Here is a 22412-nt window from a genome sequence, read left to right on the forward strand (position 1 = left end):
TATCAATTCATTTCCGCAGAACAAACAACAACAAGCAGCACCACGACGGAAGCAGCAACAGTCACCACAGAGGCAACAACTACAACAGCACAGGGAAGCACGAGTACAACGACTGAGGTTCCGACAACAAGCAGTACATCCAGCACGGTGACAATTACTCAATCAACGGAGTTGCCAACAACAACGACGACGTTAATAAGCACTACCTCTACAACACCTGTTCCATCGCGTACTGGCACGACAGTGGCAAGCACGAGCTCCACAATAAGTTCGATTCCAACTGCATCGACTACTGAAGCTGAGACCAGCACCACAACCACACAGTCTGCAACTACTGAAAGCACTACACCAGCAATAACCAGTACAACGACACAGTTCCAGACAAGCACTTCTACTCCAGCAACCGATAATACGGCAACTACACAAACCACATTGCCGACATCGTCCTCTAGCGGAACTACAGGTATATATGAAGAATTTATAGAATTTAGGTTTTGATCACCAACTAATGCGGGCTGGAATAATCAATGTTTTGCCTACAAACCTCAATTCCTAAAGCTTGTGATAGAATGAAGACGTTTATGTTTAGTTTTATAAATCATCTTCCGACTTTGCTCGAATTTCAAATCGCAAAGTATGTGAAAGTCAGGTCGGGAAGATATATAGAGAGGCACAAGCGTCCGGTGGTGCTTTGCACGGCCATTGCTATTGATATTTGCTATTTTCAAGTAAAAGAGCTTTGCTAAAAGGAATAATTCATTTCTGGAATGAGACTTACTTTTAGGATCTCACTACGTGTCAATTAATGATTGCTGAAGTCAACAAAATGAGGAAACTGTTAAATTGCGAATTGGAGCAAATTAAACTAAAATATATCCTGAGATCGCAAATCTTTAGAAGTATTCAATTTAAAATCGAAAATAAAAGCTTCAGTTCAGAACGAATAATGTCTGAATATCAAGTATTTGAGTTTTCAGATAAAACCAGATTCAATTTATGTATCACCGAGGTATATGAGGTAAATGTTAGGTTGTGCACTGTGCAGTTGTAGACTTGTATGAGGCCAGAATGAATAAATAGTTTGGGTTGAAATCTATCGCTCTCGAGTGGATTTTCCTTTTAAAAGTGCAGAAAAGTAGTGTGAAGATGGAGTTCAAAATGAGATCCGCACACTTTCTAACAGCTTAAAGAAATACCCCTCCATATGGAACCCAAAATTTAAATACTTTGCGGAAAGGAACACGTATCAGAATCTCACGCCTCATATTAAGTGATCTTTGGTAATTTGTTTCTGTAATGTATATACAGGTACACATATATGTCCAAAATAAATGAATACTTGAACGAGATAGATCTATATAAAAATGTGATCAAAATGTTGTCATTGCAACAAACATTATTATTTTGAATACGATTGTGAACACATGATTGAAACCTGAAATGGATTCCATTGGCGAGAATTTAGCAATATAAGTATCTGAAATGGATCAAAGTTTATGATGTTAGCTGTTAGCAGCTTTGCGTATCTTTTGCATATGTCATGAAAAGGCTATGCTTCGCATGTTGTCTCTATAGCTTTTAGGGAATCGCTTTACAATACTACGTTTTTCATTACAGTCTACATTGCTTTTGTACACTGAAATACAGACATTCCTGGCAATTTTATTTATCAATTCATTCCCGCAGAACAAAGAACAACAAGCAGCACCACGACGGAAGCAGCAACAGTCACCACAGAGGCAACAACTACAACAGCACAGGGAAGCACGAGTACAACGACTGAGGTTCCGACAAGAAGCAGTACATCCAGCACGGTGACAATTACTCAATCAACGGAGTTGCCAACAACAACGACGACGTTAATAAGCACTACCTCTACAACACCTGTTCCATCGCGTACTGGCACGACAGTGGCAAGCACGAGCTCCACAATAAGTTCGATTCCAACTGCATCGACTACTGAAGCTGAGACCAGTACCACAACCACACAGTCTGCAACTACTGAAAGCACTACACCAGTAATAACCAGTAAAACGACACAGTTCCAGACAAGCACTTCTACTCCAGCAACCGATAGTACGGCAACTACACAAACTACATTGCCGACATCGTCCTCTAGCGGAACTACAGGTATATATGAATAATTTGTAGAATTTAGGTTTTGATCACCAACTAATGCGGGTTGGAATAATCAATGTTTTGCCTACAAACCCCAATTCCTAAAGCTTGTGATAGAATGAAGACGTTTATGTTTAGTTTTGGAAAGCATCTTCCGACTTTGCTCGAATTTCAAATCGCAAAGTATGTGAAAGTCAGGTCGGGACGATATATAGAGAGGCACAAGCGTCCGGTGGTGCTTTGCACGGCCATTGCTATTGATATTTGCTATTTTCAAGTAAAAGAGCTTTGCTAGAAGGAATAATTCATTTCTGGAATGAGACTGACTTTTAGGATCTAAAAACGTGTCAATTAATGATTGCTGAAGTCACCAGAATGAGGAAACTGTTAAATTGCGAATTGGAGCAAATTAAACTAAAATATATCCTGAGATCGCAAATGTTTAGAATTATTCAATTTAAGATCGAAAATAAAAGCTTGAATTAAGAACGAATAATGTCTGAATATCAAGTATTTGAGTTTTCAGATAAAACCAGAATCAATTTATGTATCACCGAGGTAAATGAGGTAAATGTTATGTTGTGCACTATGCAGTTGTAGTCTTGTATGAGGCCAGAATGAATAAATAGTTTGGGTTGAAATCAATCGCTCTCGAGTGGATTTTCCTTTTAAAAGTGCTGAAACGTAGTGTGAAGATGGAGTTCAAAATGAGATCCCCACCCTTTCTAATAGCTTAAAGAAATACCCCTCCATATGGAACCCAAAATTTTGAATACTTTGGGAAAGGAATACGTATCAGAATCTAACGCCTCATATTAAGTGATCTTTGGTAATTTGTTTCTGTAAAGTATATACAGGTACACATATATGTCCAAAATAAATGAATACTTGAAAGAGATAGTTCTATATAACTATGTGATAAAAAAATTGTCATTGCAACAAACTTTATTATTTTGAATACGATCGTGAACACATGATTGAAACCTTAAAAGGATTCCATTGGCGAGAATTTAGCAATATAAGTATCTGATATGGATCAAAGTTTATCATGTTAGCTGTTAGCAGCTTTGCGTATCTTTTGCACATGTCATGAAAAGGCTATGCTTCGCATGTTGTCTCTATAGCTTTTTGGGAATCGCTGTACAATACTACGTTTTTCATTACAGTCTACATTGCTTTTGTACACTGAAATACAGACATTCCTGACAATTTTATTTATCAATTCATTTCCGCAGAACAAAGAACAACAAGCAGCACCACGACGGAAGCAGCAACAGTCACCACAGAGGCAACAACTACAACAGCACAGGGAAGCACGAGTACAACGACTGAGGTTCCGACAACAAGCAGTACCTCCAGCACGGTGACTATTACTCAATCAACGGAGTTGCCAACAACAACGACGACGTTAATAAGCACTACCTCTACAACACCTGTTCCATCAAGTACTGGCACGACAGTGGCAAACACGAGCTCCACAATAAGTTCGATTCCAACTGCATCGACTGCTGAAGCTGAGACCAGTACCACAACCACACAGTCTGCAACTACTGAAAGTACTACACCAGCAATAACCAGTACAACGACACAGTTCCAGACAAGCACTTCTACTCCAGCAACCGATAGTACGTCAACTACACAAACCACATTGCCGACATCGTCCTCTAGCGGAACTACAGGTATATAAGAAGAATTTATAGAATTTAGGTTTTGATCACCAACTAATGCGGGTTGGAATAATCAATGTTTTGCCTACAAACCCAAATTCCTAAAGCTTGTGATAGAATGAAGACGTTTATGTTTAGTTTTGGAAAGCATCTTCCGACTTTGCTCGAATTTCAAATCGCAAAGTATGTGAAAGTCATGTCGGGAAGATATATAGAGAGGCACAAGCATCCGTTGGTGCTTTGCACGGCCATTGCTATCGATATTTGCTATTTTCAAGTAAAAGAGCTTTGCTAAAAGGAATAATTCATTTCTGGAATGAGACTGACTTTTAGGATCTCGAAACGTGTCAATTAATGATTGGTGAAGTTAACAAAATGAGGAAACTGTTAAATTGCGAATTGGAGCAAATTAAACTAAAATATATCCTGAGATCGCAAATGTTTAGAAGTATTCAATTTAAAATCGAAAATAAAAGCTTCATTTCAGAACGAATAATGTCTGAATATCAAGTATTTGAGTTTTCAGATAAAACCAGATTCAATTTATGTATCACCGAGGTAAATGAGGTAAATGTTAGGTTGTGCACTATGCAGTTGTAGACTTGTATGAGGCCAGAATGAATAAATAGTTTGGGTTGAAATCTATCGCTCTCGAGTGGATTTTCCTTTTAAAAGTGCTGAAAAGAAGTGTGAAGATGGAGTTCAAAATGAGATCCGCACACTTTCTAATAGCTTAAAGAAATACCCCTCCATATGGAACCCAAAATTTAAATACTTTGCGGAAAGGAATACGTATCAGAATCTAACGCCTCATATTAAGTGATCTTTGGTAATTTGTTTCTGTAAAGTATATACAGGTACACATATATATCCAAAATAAATGAATACTTGAAAGAGATAGTTGTATATAAATATGTGATCAAAAGGTTGTCATTGCAACAAACATTATTATTTTGAGTACGATCGTGAACACATGATTGAAACCTGAAAAGGAATCCATTGGCGAGAATTTAGCAATATAAGTATCTGAAATGGATCAAAGATTATGATGTTAGCTGTTAGCAGCTTTGCGTATCTTTTGCATATGTCATGAAAAGGTTATGCTTCGCATGTTGTCTCTATAGCTTTTAGGGAATCGCTTTACAATACTACGTTTTTCATTACAGTCTACATTGCTTTTGTACACTGAAATACAGACATTCCTGGCAATTTTATTTATCAATTCATTACCGCAGAACAAACAACAACAAGCAGCACCACGACGGAAGCAGCAACAGTCACCACAGAGGCAACAACTACAACAGCACAGGGAAGCACGAGTACAACGACTGAGGTTCCGACAACAAGCAGTACATCCAGCACGGTGACAATTACTCAATCAACGGAGTTGCCAACAACAACGACGACGTTAATAAGCAGTACCTCTACAACACCTGTTCCATCGAGTACTGGCACGACAGTGGCAAGCACGAGCTCCACAATAAGTTCGATTCCAACTGCATCGACTACTGAAACTGAGACCAGTACCACAACCACACAGTCTGCAACTGCTGAAAGTACTACACCAGCAATAACCAGTACAACGACACAGTTCCAGACAAGCACTTCTACTCCAGCAACCGATAGTACGGCAACTACACAAACCACATTGCCGACATCGTCCTCTAGCGGAACTACAGGTATATATGAAGAATTTGTAGAATTTAGGTTTTGATCACCAACTAATGCGGGTTGGAATAATCAATGTTTTGCCTACAAACCCCAATTCCTAAAGCTTGTGATAGAATGAAGACGTTTATGTTTAGTTTTGGAAAGCATCTTCCGACTTTGCTCGAATTTCAAATCGCAAAGTATGTGAAAGTCAGGTCGGGAAGATATATGGAGAGGCACAAGCGTCCTGTGGTGCTTTGCAGGGCCATTGCTATTGATATTTGCTATTTTCAAGTAAAAGAGCTTTGCTAAAAGGAATAATTCATTTCTGGAATGAGACTGACTTTTAGGATCTAAAAACGTGTCAATTAATGATTGCTGAAGTCAGCAGAATGAGGAAACTGTTAAATTGCGAATTGGAGCAAATTAAACTAAAATATATCCTGAGATCGCAAATGTTTAGAATTATTCAATGTAAGATCGAAAATAAAAGCTTGAATTAAGAACGAATAATGTCTGAATATCAAGTATTTGAGTTTTCAGATAAAACCAGAATCAAGTTATGTATCACCGAGGTAAATGAGGTAAATGTTAGGCTGTGCACTACGCAGTTGTAGACTTGTATGAGGCCAGAATGAATAAATAGTTTGAGTTGAAATCTATCGCTCTCGAGTGGATTTTCCTTTTCAAAGTGCTGAAAAGTAGTGTGAAGATGGAGTTCAAAATGAGATCCCCATACTTTCTAATAGCTTAAAGAAATACCCCTCCATATGGAACCCAAAATTTAAATACTTTGGGAAAGGAATACGTATCAGAATCTAACGCCTCATATTAAGTGATCTTTGGTAATTTGTTTCTGTAAAGTATATACAGGTACACATATATGTCCAAAATAAATGAATACTTGAAAGATATAGTTCTATATACAACAACTGTTCCATCGAGTACTGGCACGACAGTAGCAAGCACGAGCTCCACAATAAGTTCGATTCCAACTGCATCGACTACTGAAGCGTCCGGTGGTGCTTTGCACGGCCATTGCTATTGATTTTTGCTATTTTCAAGTAACCCAAGGAACCCAAATTTAAATACTTTGTGAAAGGAATACGTATCAAAATCTAACGCCTCATATTAAGTGATCTTTGGTAATTTGTTTCTGTAAAGTATATACAGGTACACATATATGTCCAAAATAAATGAATTCTTGAAAGAGATAGTTCTATATAACTATGTGATCAAAAGGTTGTCATTGCAACAAACATTATTATTTTGAATACGATCGTGAACACATGATTGAAACCTGAAAAGGATTCCATTGGCGAGAATTTAGCAATATAAGTATCTGAAATGGATCAAAATTTATGATGTTAGCTGTTAGCAGCTTTGCGTATCTTTTGCATATGTCATGAAAAGGCTATGCTTCGCATGTTGTCTCTATAGCTTTTAGGGAATCGCTGTACAATACTACGTTTTTCATTACAGTCTACATTGCTTTTGTACACTGAAATACAGACATTCCTGGCAATTTTATTTATCAATTCATTCCCGCAGAACAAACAACAACAAGCAGCACCACGACGGAAGCAGCAACAGTCACCACAGAGGCAACAACTACAACAGCACAGGGAAGCACGAGCACAACGACTGAGGTTCCGACAACAAGCAGTACATCCAGCACGGTGACAATTACTCAATCAACGGAGTTGCCAACAACAACGACGACGTTAATAAGCAGTACCTCTACAACACCTGTTCCATCGAGTACTGGCACGACAGTGGCAAGCACGAGCTCCACAATAAGTTCGATTCCAACTGCATCGACTACTGAAACTGAGACCAGTACCACAACCACACAGTCTGCAACTACTGAAAGTACTATACCAGCAATAACCAGTACAACGACACAGCTCCAAACAAGCACTTCTACTCCAGCAACCGATAGTACGTCAACTACACAAACCACATTGCCGACATCGTCCTCTAGCGGAACTACAGGTATATATGAAGAATTTATAGAATTTAGGTTTTGATCACCAACTAATGCGGGTTGGAATAATCAATGTTTTGCCTACAAACCCCAATTCCTAAAGCTTGTGATAGAATGAAGACGTTTATGTTTAGTTTTCGAAAACATCTTCCGACTTTGCTCGAATTTGAAATCGCAAAGTGTGTGAAAGTCAGGTCGGGACGATATGTAAAGAGGCACAAGCGTCCGGTGGTGCTTTGCACGGCTATGCTATTGATATTTGCTATTTTCAAGTAAAAGAGCTTTGCTAAAAGGAATAATTCATTTCTGGAATGAGACTGACTTTTAGGATCTAAAAAGGTGTCAATTAATGTTTGCTGAAGTCAACAAAATGAGGAAACTGTTAAACTGCGAATTGGAGCAAATGAAACTAAAATATATCCTGAGATCGCAAATGTTTAGAATTATTCAATTTAAAATCGAAAATAGAAGCTTGAATTAAGAACGAATAATGTCTGAATATCAAGTATTTGAGTTTTCAGATAAAACCAGATTCAATTTATGTATCACCGAGGAAAATGAGGTAAATGTTACCCTGTGCACTATGCAGTTGTAGACTTGTATGAGGCCAGAATGAATAAATAGTTTGGGTTGAAATCTATCGCTCTCGAGTGGATTTTCCTTTTCAAAGTGCTGAAAAGTAGTGTGAAGATGGAGTTCAAAATGAGATCCGCACACTTTCTAATAGCTTAAAGAAATACCCCTCCATATGGAACCCAAAATTTAAATACTTTGGGAAAGGAATACGTATCAGAATCTAACGCCTCATATTAAGTGATCTTTGGTAATTTGTTTCTGTAAAGTATATACAGGTACACATATATGTCCAAAATAAATGAATACTTGAAAGAGATAGGTCTATATAACTATGTGATCTAAAGGTTGTCATTGCAACAAACATTATTATTTTGAATACGATCGTGAACACATGATTGAAACCTGAAAAGGATTCCATTGGCGAGAATTTAGCAATATAAGTATCTGAAATGGATCAAAGTTTTTGATGTTAGCCGTTAGCAGCTTTGCGTATCTTTTGCATATGTCATGAAAAGGCTATGCTTCGCATGTTGTCTCTATAGCTTTTAGGGAATCGCATTACAATACTACGTTTTTCATTACATACTACATTGCTTTTGTACACTGAAATACAGACATTCCTGGCAATTTTATTTATCAATTCATTCCCGCAGAACAAACAACAACAAGCAGCACCACGACGGAAGCAGCAACAGTCACCACAGAGGCAACAACTACAACAGCACAGGGAAGCATGAGTACAACGATTGAGGTTCCGAAAACAAGCAGTTCATCCAGCACGGTGACTATTACTCAATCAACGGAGTTGCCAACAACAACGACGACGTTAATAAGCAGTACCTCTACAACACCTGTTCCATCGAGTACTGGCACGACAGTGGCAAGCACGAGCTCCACAATAAGTTCGATTCCAACTGCATCGTCTACTGAAGCTGAGACCAGCACCACAACCACACAGTCTGCAACTACTGAAAGTACTACACCAGCAATAACCAGTACAACGACACAGTTCCAGACAAGCACTTCTACTCCAGTAACCGATAGTACGGCAACCACACAAACCACATTGCCGACATCGTCCTCTAGCGGAACTACAGGTATATATGAAGAATTTATAGAATTTAGGTTTTGATCACCAACTAATGCGGGTTGGAATAATCAATGTTTTGCTTACAAACCTCAATTCCTAAAGCTTGTGATAGAATGAAGACGTTTATGTTTAGTTTTGGAAAGCATCTTCCGACTTTGCTCGAATTTCAAATCGCAAAGTATATGAAAGTCAGGTCGGGACGATATATAGAGAGGCACAAGCGTCCGGTGGTGCTTTGCACGGCCATTGCTATTGATATTTGCTTTTTTCAAGTAAAAGAGCTTTGCTAAAAGGAATAATTCATTTATGGAATGAGACTGACTTTTAGGATCTAAAAACGTGTCAATTAATGATTGTTGAAGTCAACAAAATGAGGAAACTGTTAAATTGCGAATTGGAGCAAATTAAACTAAAATATATCCTGAGATCGCAAATGTTTGGAATTATTCAATTTAAAATCGAAAATAAAAGCTCGAATTAAGAACGAATAATGTCTGAATATCAAGTATTTGAGTTTTCAGATAAAACCAGATTCAATTTATGTATCACCGAGGTAAATGAGGTAAATGTTAGGCTGTGCACTATGCAGTTGTAGTCTTGTATGAGGCCAGAATGAATAAATAGTTTGGGTTGAAATCTATCGCTATCGAGTGGATTTTCCTTTTAAAAGTTGTGAAAAGTAGTGTAATGATGGAGTTTAATCTTGATCGTGAACACATGATTGAAGAATTTATATAATTTATGTTTTCATCACCAACTTATGCGGGCTGGAATATTCAATATTTTGCCTACAAACCTCAACTCCTAAAGCTTGTTTTAGAACGAAGGCGTTTATGTTTTGTTTTGTAAGCATATTCCGACATTGCTTGAATGACAATTGCAAAGTATGTGAAAGTCACATCGGGACGTTAAATATAGAGCCCCAAAAAGTTAGTTGGTGCGTTTTTCGGCCATTGCTGTTGTCTTTGTATTGTACATTTAAATTAAACTTCTATGTTTCACGGAATAATTCATTTCTGGAATGTGACTGACTTTTCCGATCTGATAACGTGCCAATTTAAGATTGCTGAAGTCAGCAAAATGAGATAAATATAATATTGCGAATTGAAGCAAATTAAAACAATTATCTGAACATCGCAATTGTTTTTAAATATTCATTTTAAAATCGACAGAATAAGCTTGAAGTAAGAAGGAATAATGTCTGAATACCAACTATCGGAGAATGTACGTGAATACAGATTCAGTTTGTTTATCATCGAGGTAAATGAGAAACAAGCAGAGGGTGTGAAAGATGTAGACTTGTATAAGGCAAGAATGAAGAAATTGTTTGTGTTTAAAGCTATCGCTGTCGAGTGGCACTTCCCTTTAAACGTTCTGAAAAGTAGGGTGAAGATGGGGTCGAAAATAATCTCACCATATTTTCATATAGATTTAAGAAAAAATCTTCGATATTTAACCCAAAATTTAAACACTTTGCGGAAAGGAATTCGTGTCAGAATCTAATGTCTCCTCTTAAGTGACCTTTGGTAAATTTTGTTCTGTAAAACATATTCAATTACACACGTATGTCTAAAATAAACGCACAATTGATAGAGACAGGTCTGGACAAACTATGTGATCAAAGGATTGTCACTGTAACAAACATTATTTTCAATACGACAGTGAACACATGACTGAAAACTGAAAAGGATTCCATTGGCGCAAATTTAGCAATATAAGTATCTGAAATGGGTGAATGTTTATGATATTAGCTGTTAGCAGCATTGAGTGTCTTTACAAGGTGGGATACAAAGGCTATTCTGCTCCAGTTGTCTCTATAGGTTTTATGGAATCGCTTTACAATACTACGTTTTTCATTCCAGTCTACATTGCTTTTATGTACTGAAATAGATAAATTCCTGGCAATTTTATTTTTCAATTTATTCTCACAGCACAAATCAGCACCACAACGGAAACAGCAACAGTCACCACAGACGCAACAACTACAACAGCACAGGGAAGCACGCGTACAACGATTGAGGTTCCGACAAAAAGCGGAACATCCAGCACGGTTTCTATTACTCAATCAACGGAGTTACCAACAACAACGACGACGTTAATAAACAGTACCTCTACAACACCTGTTCCATCGAGTACTAGCACGACTGTGGCAAGCTCGAGCTCAACAATAAGTTCGATTCCAACTTCATCGAGTACTGAAGCTGACACAAGTAGCCCAACCACACAGTCTCTATCTACTGAAAGCACTACACCAGCAATATCCAACACAACGACACAGTTCCAGATAAGCACTTCTACTCCAACAATCCAGAGTACGACAAGAACACGAACCACATCGCCGACATCGTTCTCTAGCGAACCTACAGGTATATATGCAGAATTGAAATCGGTTAGGTTTTGATCACCAGCAAATGCGGGTTGGAATGTACAATGCATTGGCTACAAACTTCAACGCATAAAGCGTGTTAAAGAACGAATACGTTTATGTTTTGTTTTGGAAAGTATCTTCCGACATTGCTCGAATTTCAAATCGCAAGGTATGTCAAATTCAAGTCAGAAGAATAAATTGAGATCCAAAAGAGTGAGGTGGTGCTTTGCACGGCCATTGCTATTGGTAATTTTACATTCAAATAAAACAGCTCTCTTAGACAAAATAATTCATTCCTGGAATGCGACTGACTTTTATGATCACAAAACGCCTCAGTTTAAGTTTACTGAAGTGAAATTAATAAGGCAAATATTTTATTACATAGGGCTCAATTAAGCATTGGAAATTTCTCAGCTTTTCCTGGCTTAATCAAGCCTGCATGTAAGGAATGTGATTTTAGTCCCCAGGAAATAGTGATATAATTTCTCGGTTACATGCTACATATTGTCCATGTATGCATATACATATCTATGGCTTTGTACCAATGCAATTGACACGATTTATTTTCATAGAAAATTATTCACCCTAACGACTTAAATGGTCCGTATCAAAGTCTTTTACTGCTATATTTGAATAACGTCAAGTGGACAATATATATATATATATATATATATATATATATATATATATATATATATATATATATATATATATATATAATCAAATACATTTTGGTTTACATTATCGAATATCTTCATCATACTGAAGTTCATGTATGTAGTGGATGCAATAGCTTTAAAAGTAATAGATGGTTAACACAATTTGAAACTTATGATGTTTTTAATAGGTTTCTATACAGCAGGCGGTAGGCCGGAACATGGTCATTTTCACAAATCTTTATACATTACTTTTAAGGTTGCTTCAAAAGACAAAGTTAGTTGGATGTGAATTGTGTTAAGTAGTATCTGACGGAAGGGAAATTCAAATCAGCCAATAAATCTACAAACAAGTTATATGTATCGCTAGTAAACTATTGTTCACTTTTCTCTTAGAAATGTATCTCTCTTGTGAAACAAAATCAATAAGAAAATAATCAACCTAACCAGTTCTTTTTCAGTGTTATTCTAAAATAAAAATTGTTTAAATGCAAATCCTGCATATGTAGAGTTTATCTTTTGATAAACTAAAACTGACAGACTAACGTGGAATATTATCGATTAATGCACTTTGTACACAAGTGAATACATGTGGATGTCACAAGAAGATCAGCAGAATGATTTTGGAGTGACTAAAATAATATGAATGATGCATCAACAAAATAATGCAACGTTATGACGACTTGGTAAAGACCATTTTACTTGGAATCAGCTTTACATGTACACGGGTGTTTTGTAAGACCTGGATTGATGTTGGGAATAAAATGATTGCCATGAAGATAGTGTGTGTTACAACCACTTACTTTCATTTCAAAAAGAGCACTGATGTACCTACTAATCCAGTACTTCAGTAAATATCATTGACGTCTTTTCTTCATAGTGCGGTTTTAACAATTTGTATGCTTACCCGAAATCAAAGAAAATGAATGCTTCATCGCACATGATGTATATGGCCAAGGCAAGCATAGTCATACATTTATCATTTAGCTTGCATGGTATTGTCATAAGATTAAAAGGTTACTTCTCCATCTTAATTAATTGCTTGATACTTTATCCCAGAGCACACAACAACCAAAAACACCACGGTTACCACCGCCAATATTACCACTACTGGTACAACGTCCACGACCATCATCAGTAAGACAGCCTTGCCAACATCAACCACCACCATCTCCATGCAAACAACGATTTCAGGCAATGCTACAGCAACACTAACAACCACAAATGCATACGAACCCTCAACATCTTCGTTGCCAGTCCCATTATTTACTTTATCAACACCTATAAGTCTTACAACCACCTTCCCTTCAAATACAAGTACCCAACAGACTACAATAACATCGGCGACATCCCCTGCATCTAGTACTTCTTTGCTAACTACAACAACAATGACGAGTAGTAGCGGTACCATCACATCTACTAAAACGACTCCTACAACAACTGCTGCATCATCTACAAGAGGTACGTTTTCTTATTGTTATGAGTTTCTAAGATTAATTGCCGTTCAAGGCTACACTATTTCATAGATGCATGTAATTTTTTAAATAATGCATTACTATAGTTATATATTGACACTGAAAATCAGGTGTATTCATTTATATGTCAGATTGCGATTTTTTTACAATTGATATCAAATCATCAATTGAGATTTGTTTTAGTCTCATAGTCTCCGCAGAAGTCATCGAAATTATAGCGCACTCGACCTTACCCGTCTGGTATCATACATGTGGATATATTAAGGATATATTCGTTATACTTATCCGGTTAATGTTTCTTGACTTCAGTAGAATTGGAAAGAGAAACTCTTACACTGCTGTGAATGAATCTCCGAGTTATTCATTAGAGTTTGTTGAACGAAATTTTAGACTGAATATTCTGTACTACTTTTCAATCATACATGCAGTCTATATGAATCCGTTATCGTAAACGTTGATAAAGCTAAGAATGCACAGTTATCTGTGGCAAACAGTTTATGATACTAACCATGTTCAAAAACAGCATGTTATCTATGACATCAGGCAGAGAGAAATGATGTATAATACAATGACCTAGATATATTCATCCATCCTCTCAAATGTATCACGATAATCATTATTTATAATATGAAACATTATAAATTTGTTTTCAGATTCGATTTGTTTGTTTCATAAATTTGCTTCATAATAACGATTTTCACTTTGATATAAATATATTCTCATTAAAAGATATAAAACAATTAGTATATTTTAATGTACTTGTATGACAATGCACATATTTGAAGTCCCGTTTCACGTTTATCGGTAAAAATCGATATAACATTTGAAATGTGGATGGACTAGAGAAATACTTATCTGAAGGAAAACAAAAGTCAGGATTCGATGAGATGGAATGTATCGAAGATTCTAGATGAATATTTGGAAAAAACATTTAAGTATGTTCAGATGTTGCTGTCATTTTCATTAAGTATAAATGGTTTAAATCGTAGCTCACTAAGAAATTTAATAGGAACAGAACATAACATAATCATATTTCTTCTCATCTTTGATCATTAATTCAAACGTTAAAACATTTCTGCCATTGCAATAATATCATGCATATTTTAATGAATCTTGTAACAGGTACTCCGTAATCAAAATAGCAGACGAAGCCATATTTGATCGCAAAAGCACCTACTTGTATTGATTCATGCATAGATAACGGTTTCTTTCTTTTAGTTCCTTTCATGTTTAGCTATGGAGTCGCTACACATGATCTGAGCCTCACGGATGTCGATGACGAATGCAGTCCCTCTTTGAATGCATCATTGCCATTTCCAGTGTATGGAATACTTTACACACAAATGCATGTAAGTGACGATGCAAACATACATATTCGGATTGGCCTAAACTGGGTTTTAAATGAAGAGTACATATTTGAAAGCATGCATAATGTTAATATTAAATTGGCCTTGTCTAATAACACGACTAATGAAATGTGACTTTCTCCATAGTGAGTATTCGATGAAACAAATGATGTAGGTACTAAAAATAAGTACTATCTGATTAGAAAATATGCTTAAGGTCAGTCCTGGTAGTATTTCATTTATTTACTGTTTTCTTTGTCAGATTTGTAAAGACGTAAATACATTGATTCCTGCCATGTATAAATGCTTTAGAATTGCTTTATATATTTATCTGAATTGATTTATGTTTTATGCTAAACTCTCTGTCATATTCTATTTATTTTGTATTGCTAGGTATGCAGTAATGGAATTGTTTCCTTCACCGAGAGCGTCAACATTCCCAATCCGCCACATAGTGTACTTGAAATTCAGCAACATTCTTTTCTCGCTCCATACTTTACCGATCTTGACCTTCGACAGACTGGACAATTTAAAGGATCAATTATATACTACCGTACTTATGATGTAATAAGGAATTACAATTTAAGCACAAACGAAAATGTTATTAAGGCGCGCGATTTTGTGCGTAGGACTGAAGGTGATCAAGGAAGCTTTGCCCCGACATTTGCGCTCGTTGTCACGTGGGACAATGTTTCTGCCTATCCCGCATACTCTCGTCAGAATGAGGTAAACAATGGTCATGTGCTTACTACTATATTACCAGTATATTACTCTGATAAATATAAAAAATAAAGACTTAAACATAAAAGGTAACTTCAGTAGAATAGGCTTTATTTAGCAATAAAAGGGTCAGAAAATAACATAATGGCTTACACAACAATACCGTCTCAAAGAATGTTTCACTGGCATAATTTAAATACAGAACTTTACTTCGTCCATCGCTTTTAATTGTTAAGGCCTTTGTCTTGGTGCTTTAAATACGTACTGCTATCCTTCTGCAAGCCTTACCAAAGTTACTGTTACTAAAAGTGTTCTTAGACATAACATGACAAGATATTTTGTAAATGGGTGGTATTGAACTCTAAGTATTTTACGAAACATTGTGTTTTAATAATATTGAAAAGAGTGTGTATATATATATATATATATATATATATATATATATATATATATATATATATATATATAAATTTATATATATATATATATATATATATATATATATATATATATATATATATATATATATATATATATATATATATTACACAATTAAGTAACAAAGGGATATCTCTGAGACCAATTCATCTAAAACATATACAAAGTGTAACCTTCATATTTAAAGTAAAAAATCATCGTATAAATTTCCAAAAAGATTTAAACATATTCGTAGGTACGGTTACCCTTTGAGATAAATAGTTTATAACATCATACTTTACTTTGTATTTCCTCGTTTTGTTTGGGACGCTAAAGTCGCGGTTCCAAGTGATTTGGATTGTGTATTTCATTATGTTTAAGCATGAAACTAACATGATGAATGCGGATTGGTTGATGTTTGTACATGCTTTGTTGTATCTTTACAATATGTTTGTTAATTAGGCCTGTATGTTCCTAGGAAACACTACTTTCGTTACTTATTCTTTCGAAAACTGTACCATTTGGTATAAAATGAAGCATAACTATAATTTTGTTAAATAGTATACTGTACCTACACGTTCAGATTACTTGTATTTTAGATCCAGTTACTATATAATTTATCATTACCCCTAAGTGTAAAGAACATAATGTAGTATGAGCGAACATTATGTAATATTTGTCTAGAATAACGGCGCCTTGTTGTCAGACTATGTAATTTTATGTAACTTTACTTTTTCAGACCGTTAGTTTTCAGCTCGTTTTGGTGACTGATGGATTAAACACCTTTGTCATCTACATCTACTTCAAAGATCTAATGCGGTTGCAATACAATGAAATCTTTATTGGTTATTCGTTCAAAGTACCAGGAATAGTAAAACGAGATTTAAATTCCTTTACGACCAGAGCTCTGGCTATCGACAAAAATGTAGAAACAAATGGTACGTTGTCTCTCTTTCAATGTTTTGCCTTACCCCACCAAAAGTAGAAAACAATTCACCTATTGTTACATCGTGCACCGTTTTAATATCCTAGTTCATGCTTTGAAAGGAAAAGATGGGTTGGACGACTGTGTATGATATACTTATGCTTATCCTCTTGATTACGCTGTTGCCCATAATTTATATTACCGATATAATCATAAACATATCAAAATGAGTCATATCAACATTATACAAATTTTAAAGAGAGTAATTGTAAAATGTATTGTTTTGTAAATATGATTGAAAGGTTAGTCCGATTATGGTTCGATTATCAGTACCGTCAGGTAGAATTGAAGTAAATGCGTCTTTTGGACTATATTCGTGTGTTCAGTTTAATTAAATTACTTGTACGTGTGTAGTCGTTTATATACAACTATCTAGTAATAACAAACTTTCTCAAATGCGTAGACACAACCTAATTTATTGGTTGTGCAAAATGTGAAGCGAGACATCCATTAATTATATTTGAATATACATTTCATTTTGAAATTGGACGGAAGTACATAAATGAAATATTGGTAAGGAAGGTAATAACATTAAGCAAACAATAAGATCTTGATGGTTGATGGAGCTACAATTATTGACAGGTCAAAGAGGTATTTTGTATTACCGATTGTCACCACCTGGATATCAGTTCAGCAGTGACCAACGAATGTGCCTTTCATGGTGGTCAGAAAACCGTGGCAACAAAAAATACTATGAAATGATGAACAATAATATGCCTTCATGTCCCTGCTCCTTGAATTGGCTTTGGTGGGACAGCTCTTTCGGAAACGATTTCTTCCAAGATTCTAATACTTACTGTTCAGTAGTGCGACCAAGATGGTGGTACAGTCCGCATGGGAAGGTAAGCTTAACTGAACGCGTTATCATATAGTTCATTCGGTACAAAACAGCTATGATAATTTTGTTTGAAGACGTATTAGACGCTAGATATAGTATACAAACCATAAAAGAGCTGGTTGTTATAAATAGCTTCTTCATGATGTCTCATTCACGAACATGGAAAGCATATGACTTCAGCGGCATGTATATATCATAGAGGAGGATAAGCTAACCTGTTCCAACTGACAAATATATGCAGGATTTACAGAATCCACAAGCTATAAATGCACCCAAATATGTGAAAAGTGTTAGAATAGTGATACTCATTCATCATGTTGTACATGAAACATATAGGTTTGCTCATACATTGAATTAACAATTGGTTTTTCATGTGGTTGTCCACAAACATATTGCCGTCACAAACCTCAAGACAACTGCGTCTCCTAAACACACTCATATAACAGCTGTTGATCATAAAGCATGCTACAATTCTGATACTACCATTTTTACGTTTTTAAAACTCGCTTCTAGATATGTAGACCTCACAAACCTTGATGGTATATAACCTCTAAAAGGAACAGTTTTGTTTCTACTAGTAACTCCACACACACGATAAACGGAAAATTGTTAAACCTATATCAACCTCTTTAATAGTACACTTTCCGATTCAGTAACAGTTTATGTCTTAATGAACATGCTGATAATGCCAAGAGATTGAGTAAAACTAGTCTGAAATACCTAATGATAAAATGAAGAATGATTTTCCATTTGTTTGTTCCTCACCTGTCCATCACCCATCGGTAAGACACTTTCAATACTGTTAACGCAACGTGCTAAAATGCACTATTTGTCCTAATATAACTCACTAAGATTTCGATTTTAATATAATGCATTTTTATGTTATTCGTATAATGAACTCATCCTATATTTGGCAAATTTTGCATTAGGAGAGTGGGTGTATCTCAATTTGCTTTTCTTTGTTGTTGGTGTTTTATTTTCATGGATATATCATCATAATGGTAATGATAACCATTCGTTCCCATTCTCCATCTTCTACTTCGTACTATCGCTATTAATATTATTATTATTATTATTATTATTATTATTAGTAGTAGTAGTAGTAGTAGTAAATTTAGCTTATACCAGCATCTTCGTCGTACTATTGCTATTATTATTACTGTATTATTATTATTATTATAAGTTTAGATTATGCCAGCGTCTTCGTCGTACTATCCTTATTATTATTATTATTATTATTATTATTATTATTATTATTATTATTATTATTCGTACTATCGCTATTATTATTATTATTATTATTATTATTATTATTATTATTATTATTATTATCAAAGACATGTTGCTATGACTGGAGGACTGGCCAATACCAACAAACTCCACCAAGAGCTGGTGGTTTTCAGGAATATCACAAAATGATGTACTCCAAACAACATCAAGCTATCGATGCCAGGATGAAGGAATATTGCTGCCAAAGAGCAAACCTCTGCCATTTATACTATGAATTACGACCAGTTAGTAACTGTTACAACGTATTTCCATTCTTCTTTGGTGAGTACCATGCTTTTATGTTTACTTAGATAGGTTTAGGGGTCCGGTATTTGTTCACACGTAAGTATACAGTTGAAATAGAAATAGGACAATATACAATCATGGAAAACAAGACTCATTTAAAAAACACCAGTAACTGTGTGTGATAGTAAAATATCTGTTTACTTTTGAGTTAAATAAAAGTGTTAAGATAAAATATTAGACGGAATATTGTTGTATATAGCATATCATAAAAAGGACATGTCAATAACCAATGTGATAACGATATCTATATTTGCATGTATTATTATTCATACAAGTTGCACAAATTATACTCATTAGTCTTTACAACGATTTTCACCTGTCGTTTGAATACAGTTTGTTTTATTTTGTAATACAGTTTGTTTTATTTTGTAATACAGTTTGTTTTATTTTGTAATTTCATAGATATAAGATATAGTCATGACTGTACAAAAAACAATAGTTAAAGCATATGACCTTTTTGCATAAAATATATATGATGTTGAGGACGTTAGGTCTTAATCTGCATTGTACTTAAAATGAATACACAAGAATATGTTAAAATAACCACAGTCCGGCTTTCAAAAAGGTATATTCAAAATTAGGCTTTAATTCTCACACCTATATTCTATTTATTAAGTACGTCGTATGGATCAATGCCAAATACAATCAAGAGTATGATATTATCAATTAGAAGGCAACTATACCATCAGCTAATCAAATTTGTGTTTCAGCTACTTTTTGGGGTGATCCTCACATTGAAACCCTGGATAAAAAGAAATTTACATTTAATGGATGGGGAGAGTTCACTCTGTTATCCTTGGAGACAACTAACGTCACATTTTACCTACAGTCCCGTACATCAAGAGCCGTTAAAGTAGACGGAAATCTCACAGATGCCACCATTTTCTCGGCTTTTGCAGCAAAGGATAATCATGGTGTAAATGTCCATGTAGAGCTGAATGAAAATAAAAATGGTGAGCAATATTTAACATCGTCCTTCTCTAAAACTTTGACACGGATATTTCATTTTTATTTTATTGACAGAAGGTTATATCCTTCTTTAATTGATTCAAAAAGCAAACTAGCGACGGACACTGTCCCCTGGGTGAAAAAAGATATTGTGCAAGGTGATATCACTTTTAATAGGTACATCTTAATTTCGTACGAACAGCTATGAATACAGCACGAAGACTCTAAAACATCCCCTCTCTAAGTAGCAACATAAAAAAACAATAACCTAGATTTGTTATCAGTTAAGACTTTATATGCCTGCATGCTTATGCGTTTTCTCACAGAAGCATGAACGTCGGATGTCATAAAGGCTTTATAAATATATTGTTAATTCGTTTTGGAACATTATTTGCTTCAATAAAAGTTCAGTTATTAGTGGCAAGAAGAAACTCTATTAGTGTGCTTGCTTAGGTTATTAACAGTGTTATGATAAACTTACATATGCTATTAGGTTCGACAACTGAGATGTGTTTACAAAATTATGACATATTATATCAAAATGTATGTGATCGTATTCATGCCTTTATTTGCCTATACATATATGCATATCTAAATATCTCTTACAGGAATAATCATTTACCTTAAATCTAATACAAATGCAACATCGTTCGATGACTACACAGTCGATTTCGCAGATCTTTCCAAGGAATTTGAAGTGCTGAATGAATATATTTCTTTAACTCGAGACAGGGCATCGGGGATTCTCACTGCAGTATTTTCGTCCGGTATAAAATTTTGTATTCTCTACTTTCATTGATTCTTTATGTTTGCGCTGCTTAATATATGTTTGTTGTTTAATTAATATAATGCTCAAGATGATTTGTCTCAGTATCGGTGTAGAGTACTTGAAAACTCTAAATCAAATTGTTAATTGTACAGACAAAAACCAGGTACTTTAATCATGCCAGTATTGAAGGTTATCATTTCGCCCTTATTTTTATCTAGAGTTTTCGTCCTATATAGACGTTGCTTGTGGTTGGTTCCGGAAAGTAAAAGCAAGATTTGTAACTGCTAGTATCATTCTTATATATATATATATATATATATATATATATATATATATATATATATATATATATATATATATATATATATATATATATATATTATATATATATATATATATATATATATCTCTGTGTGTGTTATCAAGACAAAATTGGAAATCATCAATTCAAATGTATTATATTGATCAACAGTTGTACTTGTGATGCAAGATCAGTAGCTAAAGCTAGTTAGTTATATCACTTCCCACAATTTGAAGTTCTGCGTAAGGATACACAAAGTCGGTGCTGTGTTAAACTTGAACATTCAGACAATAAATCTGTTTGTAATATAATCACATGTTTCTTCACAAAGAGAACGTTGTTACTATGGGAAAGTAAATCACGGAATTATTCTGATTGCACCATTTTTTTAGACAGCATTGCTTATGCACATAAAATTGTGAATGGTTTGCCTTTATAGGTATATCTTTCAACGTATCTGTGGGTACCCGAATGCTTTCTGTAAGCGTTGTTGTTCCTACTAGCTTAAAGGGAACACCGAAAGGACTCCTTGGAAATTTTGATGACAACCCTAACAACGATTTTATATGTCCTAATGGTTCCAGTCTGCCACCTTCAATCTCTGATCGGCAAATATTTGACTATGGACAGTTGTGTAAGTGTTTTTCTCATATGGATACAATCAAGCTATATTAAACTTTGGTTTCATATAGTCATGACGGAAAAATTACAGAGATATAATAACTGACGCCATTGCAACGAATCAAAGTTATATTTTGTAGAATGGCGATATATGATTAATTTATTTTTAATAATAGTTTCACTGTAAAATGTATACCCCTCCATTAATACAGTAACAATGCAGTTGTGAGGAGCAATTATAGTAAATTATGTTGGTATTAGCATCTAATGCAATTTAATTTTAAATACATTAAAATTGCTAACAG

General features: G+C 35.0%; 1 protein-coding gene across 1 annotated transcript in view; it reads left to right on the forward strand.

The window, feature by feature from the left end:
* The first annotated feature begins 8654 nt into the window (after positions 1-8654).
* The window catches only part of LOC149791511 (uncharacterized), an 82770-nt gene continuing 69012 nt past the window's right edge, over positions 8655-22412 (forward strand). The window contains exons 1-11 of the mRNA XM_089970027.1: positions 8655-9095; positions 11020-11454; positions 13172-13573; positions 14806-14936; positions 15327-15659; positions 16810-17008; positions 17638-17897; positions 19231-19444; positions 20179-20421; positions 21025-21183; positions 21926-22120. Of these exons, the coding sequence (XP_089826153.1) occupies positions 8732-9095; positions 11020-11454; positions 13172-13573; positions 14806-14936; positions 15327-15659; positions 16810-17008; positions 17638-17897; positions 19231-19444; positions 20179-20421; positions 21025-21183; positions 21926-22120 (2935 nt within the window). The 5' untranslated portion in view covers positions 8655-8731. The remainder of the gene's footprint in view (positions 9096-11019; positions 11455-13171; positions 13574-14805; positions 14937-15326; positions 15660-16809; positions 17009-17637; positions 17898-19230; positions 19445-20178; positions 20422-21024; positions 21184-21925; positions 22121-22412) is intronic.

This window comes from Sinohyriopsis cumingii, chromosome 9 (assembly GCF_028554795.1).
Source record: "Sinohyriopsis cumingii isolate HCF-2022 chromosome 9, ASM2855479v2, whole genome shotgun sequence".
Classification (NCBI taxonomy): domain Eukaryota; kingdom Metazoa; phylum Mollusca; class Bivalvia; order Unionida; family Unionidae; genus Sinohyriopsis; species Sinohyriopsis cumingii.